Here is a 22,219-nt window from a genome sequence, read left to right as displayed (position 1 = left end):
ACTAATGCCTCCAAATATTTTTCCTGCTTTGATGTATACAAAATGCAATGGTAGCAGGTGAAAATTTATTTGTTACTGCCAACATCTTCCGAGTTTCATCAATGCACACCAGGTGGTAGGGATGTATAGCCTGTGAAAATTAAGGATGACACTTCTTGTATATGAAGCAGCAGTGTGTTATCAAGTTCCTAAATACAGAGAATATTGCATCCATTGATTTTAACTAATATTTGAAGAATAGTGAACATAGTGTGTTTGTCAGGCAGTGTCAGTGGGTTCCCACAAAACTGCATTTGATGACATTGAGCAGGAGTGCAAAGCCACTAGTGGATACAGAGCACTATAGAAGGGGTGATAGTTAAAAGTGGATAAAACAGTAGAGCAGTTAGACAGCTTATGAGGGGGGAAGTTGCCAAGTGACTCCACAATTCTAGGGATTTGCAAGGACTCCTCCTTATTACAAAGAGTCCACAGAGTTTGCCAAAGTTTGTATACTCCATAGCCACTTCTTTTCTGTCTTGATTTTCCTGTGACAGGGTAGTGAGTCCTATAAATCCCACTGGTTCATGCTGACTGGTTCATGAATAACTAGGGCATGAACCCACTGGTTCATGCCATAGTTATTCTAAGGAGAAAGAGTCTCTGGATCTGATTAAATTTGTTTGCAATTGTCACTTTATCTATCTACTTTGCAAAACCAGACTGGGGTCCCATAAGAAACAACTGAGAGGAAAACAGAAGACACAGAGCTCTTCCCCTTGAGAACCCCAATCAGTTTTCGTAATCTGAGCTAGTAGTGCAGTATATCCTTTAATCTTCTTAGTGTAGTCAAGATGTAAGATAAAACTCCATTTGTGATCAATGATAATGCCAAGGTATTTTACAGACTGATGGCAATTTAGAGACTGTTGGTTCAGCTTGATAACCGGGGATCTGTAGACATTCTAGTTACCTTTTATTAGAAGCATTTTTGTCTTAATTGAAGATACAGCAAGCTTGTGTTATATTTAAAGAAAGTTTATAAGGATTTTCATCACAGAAAATGTGAGCAGCCAGGCAGCATGCAATGGTCATAGTGCTAAGGTCAGGCCATGCTCACAATGTGCCAACAGTGAAAAATAAAGAGAGCAGATAAACTGATTCATGAAGGCCAATGCATTAAGACCTAGGGAATGTGCATGACAGTGGGAATAGGCTTTTAATGCATTGAAAATAATTCTGGACAATCTAAGATACAGAAAAATCTGTGCCGGGCAGGCTCCATGAATGCTAATGCCAGATATCAAAAAGCTTGTACCGATCTTTGAACAGTACAAAACTGTGGGCAATGATTTTCCTGAAAGCACTGTCTGAGAAGATGAGAGCCAATACTACGAGCTAATGTCAAAGCAGCACTCTATTCAGTGACGACAGAAGGATTCACTAATAAATAATAAATTCGGTGCCATCACCTAGTGGAAGGAAATCCATGTGCTCTAATTCTGCAATAAGCGAGAGAGGGTTATCCTTGTGAATTTCCTGGAACAGGGAAACAATCAATTCCACTTGCTATGTGGAAACATTGAAGAAGCTGAAGATGTTAAATGGAAGGGTGAGACCAGAAAATAAAGTAAAATTTCTCCTTCGGCATAACAATGCCAGATCCCACACCAGAATTCTGATGAGAGAGACCACTGCAAAAATCAGGTGGCCAGTGCTGCCACATTCCCTCTACAGTTCCGACCTTGTGGCATCACACTTTCATCAGTTTGGCCCTGTGAAGAATGCCTTCAAGAGGAACATTTTATCAAAGATTATGCTGTCGTTGTGGTCATCCAGAAGTGGCTCTTGAAGGTTTACAGAAACTTTTACAAGTTGGAGGATACAGGCTCAAGTTCAGCACTGGAGAAAATGTATATGAGATAATAGTGAACATGTAGAAAAATAAATACAGCCACTCCCCGGCCTACGTAATACTCAATTTACGGAAATTCAAGTTTTGCTGGCCGGTGTAAAATTAAAAAAATCGTGGAAATGTATTTTGCATCCCGTAGGAATAAATGGAGGTATCGTGAAAATATCGTAATGTGAACCCAATAACACTTTTTTTTTTTTTTTTTTGATAATTCGTTCCAAGACCTCGGAAGTTGAAATTTTCGCTATATAACTAAGCTGTTTATCTCTCTAAAAGGTCATTTTTATAATGGAAATTGCACTATGCTTTCATCGTTATCATATGTTCCGTTATAAGAAAATGTTGAACGACTTTGCGATATTTTTCTAAACCACATTTCTGGAGGTCACTACCAAAAACAATTTTCACTTTCCAGTATTGGGCTTTTCTGTTAGCGTAATCTATTATAAACAGGTAGTAAACTCGATCTTAATGCATTTGCGATAATACCGATAACTGGAATTCTGTAGGTTTTTATATTATGGTATTATGGTGAAATGAGTTCCCCCCTCACTGAAACCTTCAATCGTATAAAAAACAAATAAATTTTCAGCATCTTCTCTTCATTCCTATTTACTTATTACAATGGTGAAGGGAAAGGGACCAACCGAAAATACAAGTGCTGGCAGTGCTAGAAAACGAAACAAAATTGATTTAGAAATGATGATTAATTAAGAAGTATGAAGCAGGACAAAGTTTGTCATCTATTGCACGGAATCAGGTCTCACGGCTTCAACAGTGAATACTATTTTAAAGGACAGTGCAAGTATAAAAGAACATGTTAAAGGATCTATGCATTTAAGATCAACAGTGATCACAAAACAGTGTTCAGGTGCTATAACGAAGGAAGATGGAAAAGCTATTAATAATATGGATGAAAAATCAGATTCAGAAGAAAGTGCCACTGAGTCCAATGGCCATTCAAGCAAAAGTAACAAGTATTCATCAAGATATTAAGGATAAGTACGGCAAACTCCAAGCCAAGTACGTGGCAAGCAATGGGTGGTTTAATAGGTTCAAGTATCGTGCTGGTTTCCAAAACATGCAGTGAGTCGCCAGTGGCAATTCTGCAGCTGCAGAGAAATTTTGTGATGTGTTGGGAAAAAACACCTTCTAGATCACCACAGCCCTTAACTTCTGCAGCGCAGTGCTTATCAGCTGGAGAGTTAATTCTGGCAATGATGCTTGAAAGGTAAAACTTGATGACGTTATTTCTGCCTTCTCTCTTTTTTTGTAATTTTATAATTTTGAAATTTTTGTAATTTTGTACACTTTTGTAATTTTTCCTGTGCATGAGATAAAAAATTTAATAAATAATTCTATTTACATGTTCGTCAAACATTTCTTTTGTGCTTTGATCGAATTTGCAAGTGCTGCATAAGCATTTAGGGAAATTCCGACTTACACAGAGTTCTGCAGAATGCAACCCTTATGTAAGTCGGGGAGTGGCTGTATAAGTACTTAAGGGATTGAAGTACATAACATGCAGTTTAAATTGGCATATCTGCAGTGGTAGCCAAGAAATAAATTGCATTACTTTTGGAGCAACCCTTGTGGTTCAAATCTACTATTCACTATAAGTAACACATTTCAAATATGCCAGCCACCAGCAGAAAACAAATTTCTGCTCAACAGGTTACATTGTACCAAGACACTAAAACAAATCATTTCATTACAGTGCATTCCATACTTTTCCTGCACATTAATATGCAGTTGATGTACTATATATTTCCATACAAGAAATATTATTCCGTACATGAAGGCACGTTAAAGTTATATATTTCACATGCTTAGCAAATCAACATTTTTGGTGTTCAAACTATCCATTGGGCTGTGATATAAATTTGAAACTTCATTTTTTAAGAAGCAACTTTGACACAGGTAGTGAGGAGAGGGTGAAAGAGTTTATGATGTGCTGATAAATGATACCAAGGTTGATGAAATGAGGCAGTGAAGCCAAACTGCTGTCGGTGTTTAAATAATTTGCCTGCTCCTCATCAAAAAGTGCAAATTCACCCACGACAAAATGTGCATTGCCACTAAATCAATGCTTCGGGTATATTACCAAGCAATCAGACATACTTGCATATCTGTATTGCATGGAAAAGTGATCAAGGCCTCTTGTGAAGAATTTACTTTTTTTAATGACGGTGATTCTTACTACTATTATTATTGGAATTAGGATTCCTTAATGTGATTTTATGAAAAGTGAACAGCAAACCTGGGAACAGTATCAAATTTCTCAAGTTCACCTAATTTCAATAAAACAGCAAAATTACCCTCAAGTTCCATACTAGTATAATGGTTTCACAAGATGCTGGTCAATTCAAGAAGTGTACAGTTCCTTCTAATGGGACACCAAATTTAGAAAAGAAATTAAACTTTATTAGTATTTCTTATTACTTCTGTAACTTAAAAAATTAAATAAATAAAAATATGGATAAATCCTACACTATATATAAATATACATATTTATATTCACTAAATATAGCAAATATAACGAGATCAGTAACAACTCATTCAAAAAGGCTAATTATATCAACTTGGGCTATTTTAGTTACTTTTGCAATATACAATGGCAAAACAATATACAACAGCAAGACAACAAGATCGTTTCTAGGCTCTCTCCATATTTCAAGTATAACAAAATTTTGACAAATCTTGATCCAAAAAAGTTCCAGGTCCTGATGTTATTTCTCCACTTGTTCTCAAAACCTATGCTCCTGAACTTACTTCTATTCTTTGCCACCTTTTTTTCCCTTTCTTATTCCAAAGGTGTTTTTCCTTCTGCTTGGAAATTTGCTCATAACCAGTCAGTTCCTAAAAAGGGTGGCAAATTCTTCCCATCAAATTATTGTCCTATTGCAATTACTTCTACTCTTTCTAAAGTAATGGAGAAATCAATTAACCGCCAATTCTTAAACTACCTAGAAACCTTCCGTCTGATTAACGATCACCAGTATGGATTCAGTTAGTGTCAATCCACTGGTGATATTCTGGCTTATGTTACCCATTTATGAACAAATTAAAACAGATTTAAAACAGATTAATTAGAACAAATGGAAAAGTTCAGTGAAACACAAGCAGTTGCTCTTGACATTTCAAAGGCTTTCGATCATGTTTGGCATAGAAGGTCTTCTAAACAAGCTTCCATCTTATGGTTTGCCTACTGTTTTTGGTAACTGGTTATCCAGTTTTCCCTCTGATCGCTTACTGAGGATGATGGTAGATAGCTCTCTGTCTTCTAACTTCTCCACTAATGCTGGTGTCCACCAAGGTTCAGTTCTTTCCCCCACTCTTTTCCTCTTGTATATTAATGACCTTCTTCCATTGACTGGAAATCTTATCCATAGTTTTGCCGATGATAGCACATTGCATTCCACTTTCCATTTTGAAAAACCTTGCCCTACTCAATCAGCTTCAACTTCTCGAATATCCGCTACCAATTCCTTAAATGCCGATCTCCAGTTGGGCAAAGACAACTTAGGTGATTTCAATCCTTCTAAAATTCAGTCTTGTCGTATATCTCACAAAAAGGATTCTTCTGCTCCTATGCTTTTCTTTAGTGACACTCCGGTTTCTAGGCAAAATGATATATCTGTTTTGGGGATTACCCTGACTTCTACTCTCTCTTCACAAGCACATTACAAATATTGCTCCATCCGCATCTAAAAAACTTGGTTTTCTCTTTCACTCTAGGCATTACTTTTCTTCCAAACAGTGTACAAATCACAAAAATCCGCTCTACCATGGAATATTGTTCCCACATCTGGGGTGGTGCCCCCAAAACCTCTCTCAGGCTTCTAGATTCCATTCAGAAGAGGACAGTTAGGTTAATTAATGACTCCTCTCTAACAGAGGCTCTCCACTTGCTGTCTCATAGACGTACTGTTTCTGCTGCATGCCTTTTCTACAGATAATTCCATGGGCACAGTTCTTCTGAATTGGCTTCTATAATTCCCACACTCTCTTTCAAAATAGTCTGAACACATGCCCCCACCAGCCAACATCCATTTACTGTCCAACTTCAAACTCACAGAACCAACTTTTCATCTTCCCTGTTTATTCATTCAACAGCCATTTTCTGGAACAACCTTCCTTCATATGTATTTCCTGAAAATTAGTATACAGAAGTTCAAGTTTATTAATGTCAACAAATATCTTCTTTCGTCTTCTCAACCTCCAACCCAAGCACGGTACTAAGTGATTGATTTGGTTTGATTTGGTAGTTGTTGGCGCATCGGCTTCTGTGGCCATATTGCACCTCCCAAGGTTTTTGCAGTACTTTGATCCAAGCCCGAGGCGGGAATCGAACCCGCGACCTTTGGGTTGCCGGGTAGGTACTTTACCCACTCGGCTAGCCCGGTCGGCCCGGTACTAAGTACTATATGTTTTAATACCTCTCGTGTTTGGGGTTTTCATTAAAAAAAAAAAAAAAACATCTCTCTAATATTGACCTGCAACTAGCACAGCAGCAATGAAGTTTTACAACTCATCTTGATCAACAAAGGGAATTCTAAAATAGGATTCACATGCACTGCAAAACCTGGTGCCACCAATGACGTTATGCTTCATCTGCTTCGGCTATATAATGTCCACACAGCCAAACAAGTCTGGAAATAACTTACACCTCATCTAGCAGAATACAAAACTCCAAAAAAAAATTATTATACAAATATTACTAAATTTGTATGCACTTACATAATATATACAAATGTTGCAAAATAAAAATAAAACCACAAATTTCTTCCAAAATACTAACTCTACAGAAAAACCAATGAATCCACTGGAATCAGTACAAAATACGTATAGGAAACAATTAAATATAAACATACTTTTGTTTCAGGGTTATCAGCACAAACATGCACAATTATAGCCTGTTCACAAAAGGAAGAGATATGAAAGCACAATTAACTGGAAAATATATTCTCTGAAACAGAGATGAAGTAGTAAAGAATATGTTTAATATTCAGCCTAAACTAAGTTATAAGAGTGGTGTTATTTTTTTTTTTTTTTTTCATTTATTATGTTCACCAAAAAACTAGTTGCAGTTGCTCTACATTCAGTCAATTAGGCTACTGGTGCAGTGCAATTAACCTAACAATTGTACCTCTTTCACATTCCATTTATTAAGTGGTTTAGCCCCAGTTGCACTTGCTGTCATGAGCAGACTATATAAACTATGTTCTTAATGGATGATTTATGAATAAACAATGTAACATTTTGATTTCTTACCAGCCTCATCTGCCCAAGATGTGCAAGTTTCTGGCGTAATGCTTGATCAAATAGTTCCTTATCTTTTTGAAGCTTGGCTAATAGTTCCATATTTGTTTGACCATTTGACTGTGATGTCAGCTGTTGTATCCGAGCTACATGAGAATAAAATGTGCAAATTTACAAAATACAAAACAGAAATTAAAGATGTAAAATTAAGTGATGCAAGGTGAAACAGGAATAAAGCACCAAAAGCCAATAAATAAATAAATAATCAAATTTAGTATGAACAAACTACAAACAAAAAATATATAATTCAGACTTAAGTTAGTTACATGGTGTTGTCCCCTTCAAGACAGACCCCTCCAGAGTTCAGACATCAGTCCCAGTGCTTCTCCCACTGTTTGACGCATCTCCGAAATTCCTGTTTTGCAATGCTTCCTACAATTCAGATTGAATCTCTGCAACACCTTCAAATCCTCATCCTTTTGATAGGATGTTCATTTTGGGGAAAGAAGTCACAGGGGGTCAGTCAGGTGACGAAAATAAACTACTGAACTGACGAAGCCATGTAGATTGGCACATTGACATAATGCAAAAGCCAATCCTGAGTGTGCCACTTGTTTTGACATTTTCTCCTGACAACTTCCCTCAAATACCTTAGGATCCTAATGTAGAACTGTACATTTACAGATTGGCCTGGAGGAAGGGACTCGTGAGGAACAATTCCTTCAGTGTTGAAGAAATCAATCAGCATGCTCTTGATGTTTGATCTGACCTGCCATGCCTTTTTTGGACATGGAGATAACACTTTTCCAGTGGGAGAACTGTTGCTTTGTTTCTGGGTCATAACCATACACCAAACTTTCGGCCACTGTTATGACTATGGAAAGGAGGTTTCTGTCCTTTCGGCCTGTGCCTGGTGCCTGAACACAGAAATCCAGTTCTGTTTCTGTTTGTCACTCAGTGAGGCAAAGGGACACAAACTTTGTAGCAGTTGGCTTGTGTTAAATTTTCAGTTAAAATGCATCAGCATGTACCACACGACAGGCCTAGAATGTCACAAATATCATTAATTCTGTATGTATGATAGGACTGGAATGTCACAAAATGACAGCATAAAGAATAAATTTTCTTTATCCATGTTGAATAAGAAACTAATTTGAAGTTCTCTCTCAGTTACTAATTTTGGCCATATCCTAATGAAAGCTCAATATGACTGATTGGGCTATTATTTTTCATCATGTTCCTTCAACCAGTAAGATTCATTCTGTAAAATAATGCTGCTGATGGTTCAACATTGATACCACAAGTCCATTGTACTGTACCTTTGATAAAAGTAATGCCAGTCCTTGCAGGATACAGACCATGGCAACTATGAAACAAAGAATTGGCAGTTCAACTTAAGAGCTACTAAACTGAACAAACAATACTAGTTACCATGCTTTTTTCTTAGTTGCCATGACTATGTCTCTTGATCCCTATTAATAGTAATAGTTTATATTTGTTCTGTAGTATAATTTTATAAAAAATGATTTATTAGTGTCAATCTTGAAAATATTTATTCCAAATTTTGTGGTTATGTTAAAAGGTAACTACCAATTTTAACACACTATTAACACTGCAAACAGCATAATGTGTTCTAGAACTTCTGCTAGTCCCTTGATCACATGCACTACTTCTCCTGATGTTCTGACCGTTGTTTGACATGGAGATAACACTTTTCCAATTGACTGTAAACAAATGTTATTAGGCATCCCACCAGTCAGGTTTAAAAATGTTCCAAAAACTGTTACTTTTTTTTAGTCTACTTTCCAAATACTGGTCTGGTTCATGGGAATGTTGTGTGTTTACATCTCCACCCTAATAAGATATGTTTACAGTTTGATATTAAAACCAAATTCAAACACAGCTGTTTGACCCACTGGGGTTCTTGAATATCCTGATTTGTGGGGTGGGAGGATAATTCCATCCAACATTTTAATTTTAGCATTAGCTGTTCATAACTCATTTGTTTATAGTCTGATCCAAGCCAAATTTACAATACTATGATGTGGGGGGGGGGGTTGCAGCTAAAAGTACACTTATACAATTTTCCAACAGTATAAACAGTATAACAGAGATGGGCTCAAAAATGTAAAATGTTCATCATCAAAAATGCATATCAACTGGAATAGCAATAAGATTTATATAAAATATATGTTCTAACAACAAAGATAATGTCCTAACAGTAAAATTTATATAAAATCTAAGTCCTGACAACACTTAAAATCAGTGTTATGTGATCTTTGTAAGGTATTATGTAGCAAAATCAATTGAAAAATGAAAAAAGGGCATTTCATGCTACAAGTTAGTAATGCTGGTTTACTGTTGACAAGTAACATAGTAATTTAGGCATGCATCTTGTTGATGATGCACAAATACAGGATAATGTCATGAATAATGGCACTGAGTTAAATTACCAAATTAAAAGTTTGTCAAGGATGTTCAAAATGTTTCATCGACCTCCAAATAATACTGCTTTCCTTCACTGATGAAATGTTCAAAACAAATCAAAAACATTTAGGTGAAGGCAAACACATAATGCTGTAAAGGGCTAGGGATTACAGAGCTCACCTCGCTTCTAAGTGGTTATTACAAGTGTTTTTTTTTTTTTTTTTTTTTTTTAATATACACTGTGCTGCCACTTTATTAGGTACACCCCTGCTGTGCACACAAATGGTTCGTCCCACAACGTTGCAAGTCACATGACCACAGTTGTGGATATAGCTGCAGCAGAAAACCTTTCTAGTATCAGTTAAGCGTACAAATCATAACAAGAATGGAGAGAAGGAGTGATCTAACGGACTTCGAACGTGGTATGGTAGTAGGTGTAAGACGTGCTGGACAAAGCATCTCTGAAACGGCAGGTCTCCTGAACTTTTCACGCACAACAGTTTCAAGGGTGTATTGAGAATGGTGCAACAAAAAGAAAACATCCTCTCAACGGCACTCCTGTGGAAGAAAATCACTTGTTGATGAGAAAGGTCAGAGGAGGATGGCTAGAATTGTGCAAGCAAACAGACTCGCCACAATGTCGCACACCATGTCAGAATACAACCCTGGTGCACAGAACAAAATATCGCGACGGACCACCAGTCGCACTTTGTCGTGAATGGGCTACAACAGCCGACAGCCATATTGAGTACCTTTGTTATCAATGAAGAACAAGAGAGCATGTCTCCTGTGGGCACAGCAACACCAGCACTGGACTATTGAGGATTGGAAAACAGTTGCTTGGCCTGATGAGTCAAAGTTCCTGGTGCATCATGTTGATGGAAGGCTCAGAATTTGGCAAAAACAACATGAATCCATGGACCAGTCATGTATGATGATTACTGTGCAAGGTGGTGGGGGCAGTGTTATGGTGTGGGGAATGTTTACTTGGCACACGTTGGGTCCATTGATAGCCATAGATTCACGTCTGAATGCCACATCATATCTAAACATCATTGCTGACCAAGTGCATCCATTCATGTTGACAGTTTATCCTCAGTCAGATGGTTAACTTCCAACAGGATAATGAGCTGGTGCACAAAGCCCGAATCACTATGAAATGGTGATCCGTTGAATCTCAAGGAACTGCGTGGCACACTCATGTCTGCATGGTACTCCATTCCTGCACAATATTTTCAGCATCTTGTTCAATCCATGCCTAGACGAATTCAAGCTGTTTTGAAGGCTAAAGCAGGCTCAACATGCTATTGGCTGGTATACCTAATAAAGTGGCAGCACAGTGTATATATATATATATGAAACCCCACATGCAAAAGGTATAACACCTATAACACTTAGTAATATACATGGGTTGAGGGTTGGGAAGACAAAAGAAGACACTTGTTATCATTAGACTTAAATTTCAGTAGATGTAATGTTCAGGAAATTTGTGTGGAGGAAGATTTTTCTGAAAAACAGAAGTTGAATGAATAAATGAGAAAGAAGAAAAGTTGGTTCTGTAAAATTGAAGCTGGAAGTAAAAGGATGCTGACTGGTTGCAGCACATGTTTGACTGGTTTGGAAAAAAGAGGGAATTATAGAAGCCAATTCAGAACAGTGCCCACAGAAGTATCTATAGAAAAGGCATGCAGCAGAAACAGAACTTCTATGAGACAGAGTAGAGAGAGATGTTTGTTATTTGGTTTTTTAGGAGCATTAGCAACTAAGGCCATATTGCTCCAGGATAGGCGGTGGTCATTCCCTGACCTTTCTGCATCCGGTGGTGACGGGCTCGAACCCCGGTCTAATCAAGAAGCGTGTGCTATGCACTGCTGCTCCTTCCCACCTGGCTACGGAGGCACCCGTAGAGTGAGACTTTGCAAGAGATGGTCATTAATTAACCTCTTTTCAATGGAGTCTAGAAGCTGGGAGAGGTTATGGGGCATTGCCCAAATGTGGAACAATATTAAATGGTAGAACATATCTGAGATTTTCACAAAGTGAGCAGCTTTTCAGAATTAAACTAATGCCAAGAGCAAAAAGAAAATGCAGTTTTTTATATGCAGAGGAAGTAGTATTTTCGATGTGCTTATGCCAAGAGAGATTAGAAGATAGGATAATCCCTAATAGAGATATGTGATTTTAACTAGAAATCTGAGTGTCATAGAAGATAATAGGAGCAGAAGAATCCTTTTTCTGAGATATGATAGGATTGAGTTTTATAGAAGGATTAAAATTAACTAAGTTAATTCTGCCCCACTGCAGAATTACCTGGACATCAGCGTTTTAAGGAATTAGTAGTGGATATTCAAGAGGTTGATGCTGTTTGTGCAGGACAAGGTTTCTCAAACTGGAAGGTGGAATGCAATCTGCTATCATCAGCAAAACTATGGATAAAATTTCTTGTCAATGGAAGAAGGCCATTAATATACAAGAGGAAAAGAGTGGGAGAAAGAACTGAACCTTGGGGAACACCAGTATTAGTGGAGAAGTTAGAAGATAGGGATCCATCTAGCATCACCTCCGGTGAGAAGTCAGAGAGAAAACTTGATACCATTTACAAAAAACATTAGCAATCCATAACGCTGAAGCTTATTTAGAAGACCTTAATGTCATATGCAATCAAAAGCCTTTTAAATATCACAAGAGCAACTACTTGTGTTTCATCAAACTTATCCACTGAATTTGTCCAGATGGGTAACCTAAGTCAATATATCACCAGTGGATCAACACTGGTGGAATCCACATTGGCGATCATTGATTAGACAGAAAGTTTCTAGATAGTTTAGGAGTTGGCAGTTAATGGATTTCTCCATTAATTCAGAAAGAGTAGAAGTGCAATGGGATGATAATTGAATGAGAGGATTTTGTCACCATTTTTAGGAACTGGTTGGATATGTGCAAATTCCCGAGCTTAAGGAAAAATACCAGTGAAATAAGAAAGTGTAAAAAGGCAGCACAGAACAGGAGTAAGCTAAGGACCACAGGTTTTGAGAACAAGGAGAAATATCATCAGGATTTGTAGCTTTCTTAGCATCAAAATTATTTAAAATCCTTCTGCTGGAACATTACAGGAGGCATGTATGGAGTGTATTGGGAATGGCAAGAAATTGTTTACAAAGATCATCAATACATGAGTTAGAAGAAAGGTAGGATGCTAGCAGGTCAGCTTTATCTTTGGTTGAAGTGGCAATAGAACCATCTAGTTTTGATAGAGGGGGGAATAGAGATAGGCAAAAGTTGTAGCCAATTACTTTTGCAAAAGACCAGAACAGTCAACAACCATCTGGAGAAGAAACAAGTCAGATCTTAATAAAATTTAGGATTGCTCAAAAAAACCTTTCTAAAAGAGCCGAATATAAAATTTTATGAAAATCTATCTACTAGGAGTTGAGTAATTAGATGCAGATGGTCAGATAGACAATAGGCACTTTATGCATACACACTAACACTAGTAATGTGAGCTAGCTCAGCCTGGAGGTCAGGGACCTTGCAAATTCAGGGGGCCTGAAGTATCTGTAATTTATAGATATGAAAGTCTCAAAGCATTAATTTCCACAGCATTCTAGGAATAAATGAATGACTACATTATAGTATTACCTCAATGACATGGTGCAAGGAATGAACTAAGATCATACACTATGGAATACTGCATTGTAGAAATAACTGCAATTTAATCCATTATCAATACAAATTTCATACTATATGCAGTGATAAATATAATAATTATACAGATGTTTTGGTTAAACAAGTCTTTATCATCTGGGACCACATATGTACCTCTTTTCATTTTCTGATTCACCAAATGTAGCATAAGTGATTCAGAATTTATCTAAATTTAATGCAGTTTTATTTCTACAATTCAATGTTTAGTGTAGCATAATTTTTCTGGTACATCCTAAATGAATAATTATTCACAAATACTATGTCCACCTTTAAGTTGCCTGCAGCCATTAGGCAGGATGGAAGCCTCCTCAACAATTCATGCTGAGGGAAATGGACGATAATCTGCCTCGCTGGTTCAGTGCGAGTTGGCAGATCGACCGTATTTAGCAGTCAGGGTCTTGAATCCAGATCTACTCAAAGAGCGTGTACTACTGCACTCCTACTCCTGACCACTCCTCTAGGGAGACCGTTTTTTTACTATGTACACCTTTAAGTTGACGTTCAACTGCTCTCCATAGAAAGAAATTGTTTCACTGAATTGCATTGGGTTGCTTCTGCTTTGCGCTAAATCAAATAAGGCATTAGAATATAATGTCTATCATATCCATGTATTCTAGGGCAGCCTGCATACACGGGAAGGAAACCCTTACACTTGAGACTGCTTTACTGTAGTCCAATTAAAAAAGCCTGCATAGTGAATTCCTCCACTCTTCAATGAGAACTGGACCACCAGCCTTATTAAAACAGAGTGCCAAAGGCAACAGTATCATGGACATCCTTGCAATAGAAAAATGTAACACCACATTGTGTCATGTGCCTAACAAAGGTTTTCATGATTATTAATTTGGCTTTAATAATTATGCATTTATAAATGCTATCAAAAGATTATGACTATCTATAAATTAAGAAATTAATGTAGGAAAGAAAAAAAAAAAAACAAAAAGATAAAAAAATACCCTGACACTTAGAATTCTCTTGATACTGAATAACAAAATGTTCCTGTTCTTGATTCATCCTACGAAGATCCTCTTCAGTTTCCTGAAAATATTTGTTCATTTTAACAAATAAAGGCAAATACATAAGTCAACATGTAATTAATATATTACCTTTCCACAAAAACAGCTATACACTGTAAAAACTTAATATGTGTTTTAAATTAATAAAAACTTGACCTTTTTTAAATACAATGATTTTGATAGCCTTCAATAAACAAGAGTTCCATTAGTAATAAGTATTACTTTCTCATACTTCCCCTTTCATTAATAATGATGAATAAAGGTAATAAATATCATTATTAAAAAAATTTTGCCTATGCTAATGAAATATTTCTGAACATTATTATCCATTTCTACTGATGAAAGTGAAACGCTTGTGTTTTTTCTGACTGATTAGAATAACTGCTATATAAGTAACTGAACACATTGTGTCCATCATAAAATTAAACAATATTTTTTTAAACATATCTTTTCCAGGTAAAGCAAGACCTGTTTTAATGTACTTTTCTCCTTGATAACAAAGATGACTTCAGAATATTCCTATTCTGTCACATTTTTAAAAACCTTCCTTATTTTTTATTAAAAACAAATTTAGCATTAGCAGAGGCATATGATACAAGAAAGCAATCTTATACAGAATCAGCCAAAAAAAAAAAAAAACCTTCCCATTTAACCCATCCATTAATCTCCAAGTGTGTCTAGTTTTGCCTTGAATTTATTTAAGCTGTCAGCTTCCACGACAGATGAAAGTTTGTTCCAGCAATCAACCATCCGCTGACTAAAGGCAAATTTCCACACACCTATTCTACAACCGTGTTTCCTAAATTTCAATTTATGTCCCCTAGGCAAGAGGAAGAATTCCATCAGCACTGGGCTTATCTCAAACCATTCAAGGCCTTATACACCTCAAACAGATCATTTCGCAAGTGCCTAGCGTCTCCAGATGCTGCAATTTGCAGAACTTAAGCCTTTTTTTCATAAGCGCAATCCCCTTTGTTCCCCTCACCAATCTCGGTGCCCTTCTCTGTGCTCATTCCAGCAGGCTCTACACCCTTCCTAAAATGAGGCCTCCACACCTGTATACAGTACTCAAGGTGTGACCTGACCATTGCCTTATACAAGGGGATAATCACCTCCTTATCCCTGCTAGAAAAATTAATGTGTATCATTGACAAGACAGCATGAGCTACTCTTGCAGACTGTCTGCACTGCCCAGAAAGCTTCATAGCTGACTGCACAATTATCCCCAGGTCTCTTTCATTCTCTAATACGCTGAGTGTAGTTCCACCCAGTTGATATGTCACTCTGGGGTTACTGCTACCCACATGCAGTACAGTCAGTCCTCATATAGCAATATAAACAACAGGCCCTATGGGAAAAATAGGGTTAGGTGCCGACCACCTAAGATTGAACACACATTTGAAACCAAAACATTACCAAACACAATAAATAATCGTAATAAAATACTTACGTATTTTATTACGACTATTACGTAATAAAATATTGCTAATGCTTTTGCTTCTATCATAAGCAAACATGTTTTTTGTTTGATTTTCCATCCAAACAGATGACAGCCGTTTCATCTCTTCCAATTCTTTGTGTCTTAATCTAATGGATTTTAATTACACTTTGGGTTGTTCTTGCTATAAAAGTTGTTTTTATTTTCTCTACATTCTTTGTAATTCTCAGCATTGCCTCATTTAGGTCTGTACCACGTGCAATATCACATGGTCTTTCATTTCGCTCAAAGCGTTTCACAATTTCATATTTTTTTTCTCTATCGACAGAGGCAGACTGGCCATAAACCTTACCGGGGAAACCCCGGTGGGCCAGAGGCTGGTGTGATTTTGGCCATAAACGATAGTATGAGGCCACTACAAATTTTCCCGGGTAAGAATTTTCGACCCAGTCCGCCTTTGTTTATCGATATTGCTTTTCTTTTTCTCTGTGAATCTGCAGTGTCTTCACCAGGACGCTTCCTTTTCACAACTTAAGTATTTTACTCATTTTTAGGGAATAAAGCACAATTACAAAACGAGGGGGCATGCTTGATACATATAAACAAAGCTGCACATGTGTAGCAACTGAATAAACAACACCGTAAAGGCAGAGATACACTATTAACACCTCACATTTTACTAAAGCACATTTCTAGGGGTTACTACCATAAAACAATAAAAACAATTTCCAGTTGCATTTCCGCTAGTGGAATCTGTTATAAACTCGATCTAATTGCATTTGCGATAATACCGATAGCTGGAATTGTGTGGGTTTTTACATTATTATGGTGAAATGTGTTCCCCTTCACTGATATAAAACAAATAAATACATTTCCAGAATCTTCTCTTCATTCCTATCGTGTTGCATTCAGTTGGGGTGATTCCGCATTCGACTGCCATTTCTTGTAAACACAAATGGCGAATCTTGCATAAATGAAGTTGGTTCGTGTTACATAAGATATCGTTCTCCTATTTATAAATCATGTATGATCGAATTAGTGTAGTGTAAACAAGTGTTATACGAGGACTGACTGTACTTTACATTTGTCAATGTTAAACTTCAGTTGCCACCTCTCAGCCCATCTGTTCAATTTTTCTAGATTCTGTTTCAGTAGCATACTGTCAGTTTCATTAACAACATTGCCAACTTTCGTATAGTCTGCAAACTTGGACATTAAGCCTGATATAACCTTCATTGATATCATTAATAAATACAGAAAACAACAATGGGCCCAACACTGAACCCCCGGGGCCTCCAGTAATACCATTAGTTCACAAAGAGCAGTGTCCACTGATTACCACTCTCAGTCTTCTCCCACTGAACCACCCCTTTATCCACAGCAGCAATTTGCAATTAATGCCATACAGCTCCAATTTGTACAGTAGTCTCCCATGTGCAACAGTATCGAAAGATTTCCTAAAATCCAAGTATATGATATCAAAATTATAATTATTTTTTGCATCTATTTCCTTTGTGACCACATCATAGTATCCAATCAAAATGGTCAGACAAGACTTCCCCCTTAACAAACCTATGCTGTGTCTGAACTACAACTGCAGTCTTGTCTAGATGATCCTGCAGTGCTTCTTTAACCAGTGTTTCCATTAATTTCCCCACAACACAAGTTAAACTATCAGGTCTGTAATTACTTGTATCACCCTTTGATCCCACTTTTGTGAATTGGGGATACATTTGCACATCTCAAGTCCATGGGGACCTCCCCTGAGTCCAACGAAGCTCTCATAATTATGGCTAAGGGTTTGCTTACTTCCTTTGCTGCCTCCTTTAATATAACTGGATAGATCCTATCCAAACCCAGGTGCTTTTCTTATGTTTAACTTCAACAATTTCGCTTCCACTTTGGTCTCAGTTATTACAAAATCAATAGTAGCTCCTTACTAGAGTTCAATAAAATTCTGGCATTCCCCTGCCTGAATATCTCCTAATGTGTGAACATAGATGCAAATCACTGATTCAGTCTGTCAGCTACCTGAGCAGGATCATTAACAGTTGAACCATCAGTATCAAGTGGTCCAATCTGATTCATCCCTTTTCTTCTAGAGTTTACATAAGTAAAGAATTCTTTGCTGTTTTTCTTTGCATCTTTTGCCAAGGATTTCTCTTAATCTGTCTTCGTCTGTCTAACCTCTTTTGTGACTTGATTACAGACCAGCTTATATCTACCACAGGGTTCTGTTTCACATGATTGTTTATATGCATCCTATGCATTTTTCTTCTCTGCCATGAGTCTCATTAGTTCACCTGACATCCATTTAGGCCGAAACCTTGAACAATATTTCTTAATTAGTATGAAAAGCCTAGTAGCTTCCAAGATTAATTTCTTGGACACTTCCCATTTAGAATTTGCTGTTGGTAACATCATCAGTTGGTCCCATTGTATAGAATTTAAAAATTATCTGAGATCACTGTAGTCACCTTTATGGGGAAAAACCCTACCCTTTACCCCTTATGGTAGTTACATCTTTCAGTAAATTTACTTGACAAAGTCATAAACTGCAATTACATTTGAAAATGTCATTTTCCTGTGACCACTCAGCGATTGGCCTCAAATTATTAAGAGTTATTAACAACTCTAAGTAGTTGTTAAATGTGTAACATGTTGCTATATGACATCACATGTTATGACCAACAGGGTTATGTTGTGATATAAATACCACTAAGCTGCAAATCAGCACAGTACTATGTTGGTTTCTATGTATGAAATTAATGATTTGTGTACAACTCTGTGTCAGCTGTTTCTGAGTTCAAATGAAACATTTATTGTATGAGAACTAAAATGTCAAATCAGTATGTTAGTAAACCTAACAGTTTTTGTTATGTTTGTGGAGAGTGTGTAATTGACAGCAAAAAACAGAACAACAATTTCGTCTATCACCAAAGAAGCCTACAATCTGTATTTTGGCTGCAAAACAGGAAATTAAGGTAAACCTCAGACCCCACACACCTTCTCATACATATTGTGCAGTGACACTTCGAGTATGTATGAATGGAAAAATTACATTTGTGCAATTTGTAATACCAATGATATGGCAGGAAGAAAAGATTTTAAGGACTGCTACTTTTGTTTAAACAAGATTTTTGGCTTTTATCTAAATATAAGAAAATTCAAAAGTCCTAATCTAATAATAATAGCTCATTTTGATAATATGTCATTCCCTAAGCATCCTCCAATATGCAAATTAACAAATGAAGTGTCTGACAACAACAAAGAATATATACAAACCCAAAAGAGTCAAAGTCAACTTCACTCGATTAATTAAATGCAACCAAATGACTTGATTCAAGACAAATATTTCTAAGAGTCAAAATGGACTCTTGAGTACCAGGGATGGAACTTTTTTTTTTCTTGCAAAACAAAAAGAATCTGGATTTGCAGCCACCAGAAGGATTTAAATAGTTTTTCTCTACATCATGAGATCTCATTTTTTACAATAATACTGATGGCTTAATGGATGCTCTAGGTTACAAACATAACCCTTAAGACAGAAAGCTTTTTATAGATTTGTCAAATTGTTGTGTAAGGTTCTGGTACTGCACAATGGAAATACTTAACCATCTGCATCAATTGGATGTGCTATCCTTTTAAAGGAATCCTATAAAACTATGGAATTACTCATCAGAAAATTAATTACACAAGATATAACTGGAAAATTTGTTGAGATCTAAAAGTAGCTGCACTTTAAATTTGTGAAACCAAGTTGCACAATTGAAAATGGTTTCAAAAAATTTGCTATTTCATGTATGAAGACAGCAAAGCTAGGGTTACCCATTATATTGTCAAGATTTGGTAATCTCAAAGAGCATATATTTCTGGAAAGAAAAACACTCCCAGTCAATCACTTTTATAAGAAAAAGATTTTATTCCTCCCTCTTCATATCAAATTACGTTTAAGAAAAAAGTTCGTAAAACCATTACACAAAGGATAGTTTCTGATACTCTGAAATGAAACAAAAATTTCATGGACTTAATAACAGAAAGATAAGAGTGGGAATATTAATAGGTTCTCAAATCAAGATGTTACTGAAAGAAAGTTATTTTGACAAAATCCTCCTTGACAGACATGAAAAAGCATGCGGAATGCCTTCGAATTACTCTGTAAAAACATTTTAGGGAATAAAGATCAGCAAAGTAATATACACCTGGGTTGTAATATGAGCTTAAAAATTCGTTTTTTACTTCACATCTCAATCCCTCTTCCCAAACGTGAATGATGCCAGCAATGAACATGGGGAGATTTTTCAGCAGGGCTAAGTAGGAATTAAAAACACTCTTATACCCTGTAAACAATTTTAAAAATTAATTTAAGTAATGATAGGCACAATCAAATGGTTATAATAAATTAATTCAATTACACTATCATCTGAATGATTATTAATAGTAACTAAATGCTCATATCATTCAAATGATTAAAAATTCCTAACTACTGATATCATTTGATTATGCTCATATCATATGAATGATTAGTAATTAGAGTATTATATGGGCATAATCAAGAGTTTATAATCAGTTCGCTTGATCATGGTTAACAATTTGTAGATTTATTTCATCAACAACACTGTGGTACATAATGATTATTCTCTTGCTATGGATTGTTTACTCTTCTATGAGACCTTGTTTTGAATAATTTTATTCAATCAAATTTGCACTCGTCTTTAATATAATAAAATTTTGGTTTACCCCATAACAAATATAATATTATTAACAACATACATATACAGAATAACTTCAAAAATCTAACATTTTTTGAATATTTCTCCAAGTGCAGTTGATCGTACAAGGGCAGAAGGAAAATAGACTGGCCAGATACAAAAAAAAAAAAATCTCTGCAGGTGCAAAATTCACACATTATGTTAATAATAATAATAATTTATTTATCCCGATTTTATGTTACACTTTTTTTTGGGATTTAACAGCAAAAAAGGGAGGAAGAACACATAAGCCAATGGCTTTTTAGGGGGTGTTCCCTTAAAAAAGCGATGAATATACAAATATACAGTTCTGAAATTGTATGGGTAAGGTTCAACAGAAAATACATAAATAAATTGGAGTTTTTTGTACATTTCTTTACAGAAGAATTTGAAAAGCATCACTACTTATAATATCATTGTGAACATTTTTAAAATTAAATGAGGAGAGAAAAGAAAAATGATGAGATGTCTACACAGAAATTTACAAACTATTTGCCAACTGCTTCCTTTAACATTTGTACATTATTTCCATCCAGGAGTTGAGTGGAAGTTAATTTGAATCATATATCCCTGGTGATGTGTTCAATTAGTAGTGTCTTGAATTGATTTAGTGAAGTGACATTTTTGATTTTTGCAGGAAGCTTGTTCCAGGTTTTAGCACCTCTGTATTTTATACTTTTCTGATCTACTTTGTATGGCTCTTCTGAAAAGTGGAATCTTCAGGTTGGCTTCATTTCTTGGATTGTATGATATTTCTTCTTCTTCTTCTTCTTCTATGGTTATGAAAAAGGATCTGAAGAGGAGAGGGGAAAACTCTGGTGTCTTCAATGTATTGTAAACAATGACCGCCTCGGCTTTCTGTAGCGGTTCGTAGATGCTGAGGAATCACTTGTATCTTAAACTAACCGATGCGTTCCAGGGAAGGCCCAAAATTGAACGAACGCATCGATTGAGAATGGAGTTGATTCTCGTAAGGTTTTCTTGGCTGGTGGTACCCCATGAGATAATTCCGTAGGTGAGGTGCAGCTGAATTAAAGAAAGGAATACTAATCTGAGAAGGGAAGGAGACACCCAGGCAGAGGCCCTGGCGAGTATTCCCACTAGTGACGAAGTTTTCTTTCATAGGGTTATCATCTGTTTTGCCCAACTTAGCTTATCATCTAGCCAAATTCCGAGAAACTTGGTTTCATTCACCCTTTCAAGTTGCTTTTCTTTGTATGTTACATCTAAATCAATAGTGGTCTGTCTTTCATTCTAAACACCATGTATTTTGATTTTTCTGGATTCAGTATAAGCTGATTCTTTTGAAGCCAACTATGCATCAAGAGAGAAATGCAGAGATTTTGAGTTGAAGCTGATCAGAGTCTTTATTTGTGATCAGGATAGAAATATCATCGGCATATGCTACTAGGTGAGAAGATGAAAGAAGAGAGAGAAATTCATCGATGTAAAGAATAAATAGGATAGGTCCAAGAAGTGAGCCTTGGGGTACTCCCCTGGAGAAATAACAGATGTCGGAGTATGATTGACTTGTTCTTACGACAAACGGCTGATCAGTAAGGTAGTCTTCAAGAAGGTTAATTTTCCCTCTCAAGCCAAGATTGAGTTTGTTAAGTAAAATATTATGATTTATGCAATCAAAAGCTTTAGATAGGTCAAGAAACAGTGCTATAACATAGTGACCCTTTTCAAGACTATCAATGATCCTTGAGCAGAAGTCAACAAT

The 22,219-nt window shown here is 36.3% G+C and overlaps 1 protein-coding gene across 1 annotated transcript in view; it reads right to left on the bottom strand.

The window, feature by feature from the left end:
• Stat92E (Signal transducer and transcription activator Stat92E) overlaps positions 1-22,219 on the bottom strand; it is a 478,242-nt gene that overhangs the window by 342,198 nt on the left and 113,825 nt on the right. Inside the window, exons 6-7 of the mRNA XM_090375942.1 lie at positions 14,245-14,326; positions 7,169-7,302 (exon numbers count right to left, since the gene is read on the bottom strand). Of these exons, the coding sequence (XP_090232068.1) occupies positions 7,169-7,302; positions 14,245-14,326 (216 nt within the window). The remainder of the gene's footprint in view (positions 1-7,168; positions 7,303-14,244; positions 14,327-22,219) is intronic.

Source organism: Mastigoproctus giganteus, chromosome 1 (genome assembly GCF_048544385.1).
Source record: "Mastigoproctus giganteus isolate SK-2022 chromosome 1, ASM4854438v1, whole genome shotgun sequence".
In the NCBI taxonomy this organism is placed as follows: Eukaryota; Metazoa; Arthropoda; class Arachnida; order Uropygi; family Thelyphonidae; genus Mastigoproctus; species Mastigoproctus giganteus.
The sequence above is the reverse complement of the archived record's forward strand: the minus strand, read 5'-3'. Positions and strand labels throughout refer to the sequence as shown.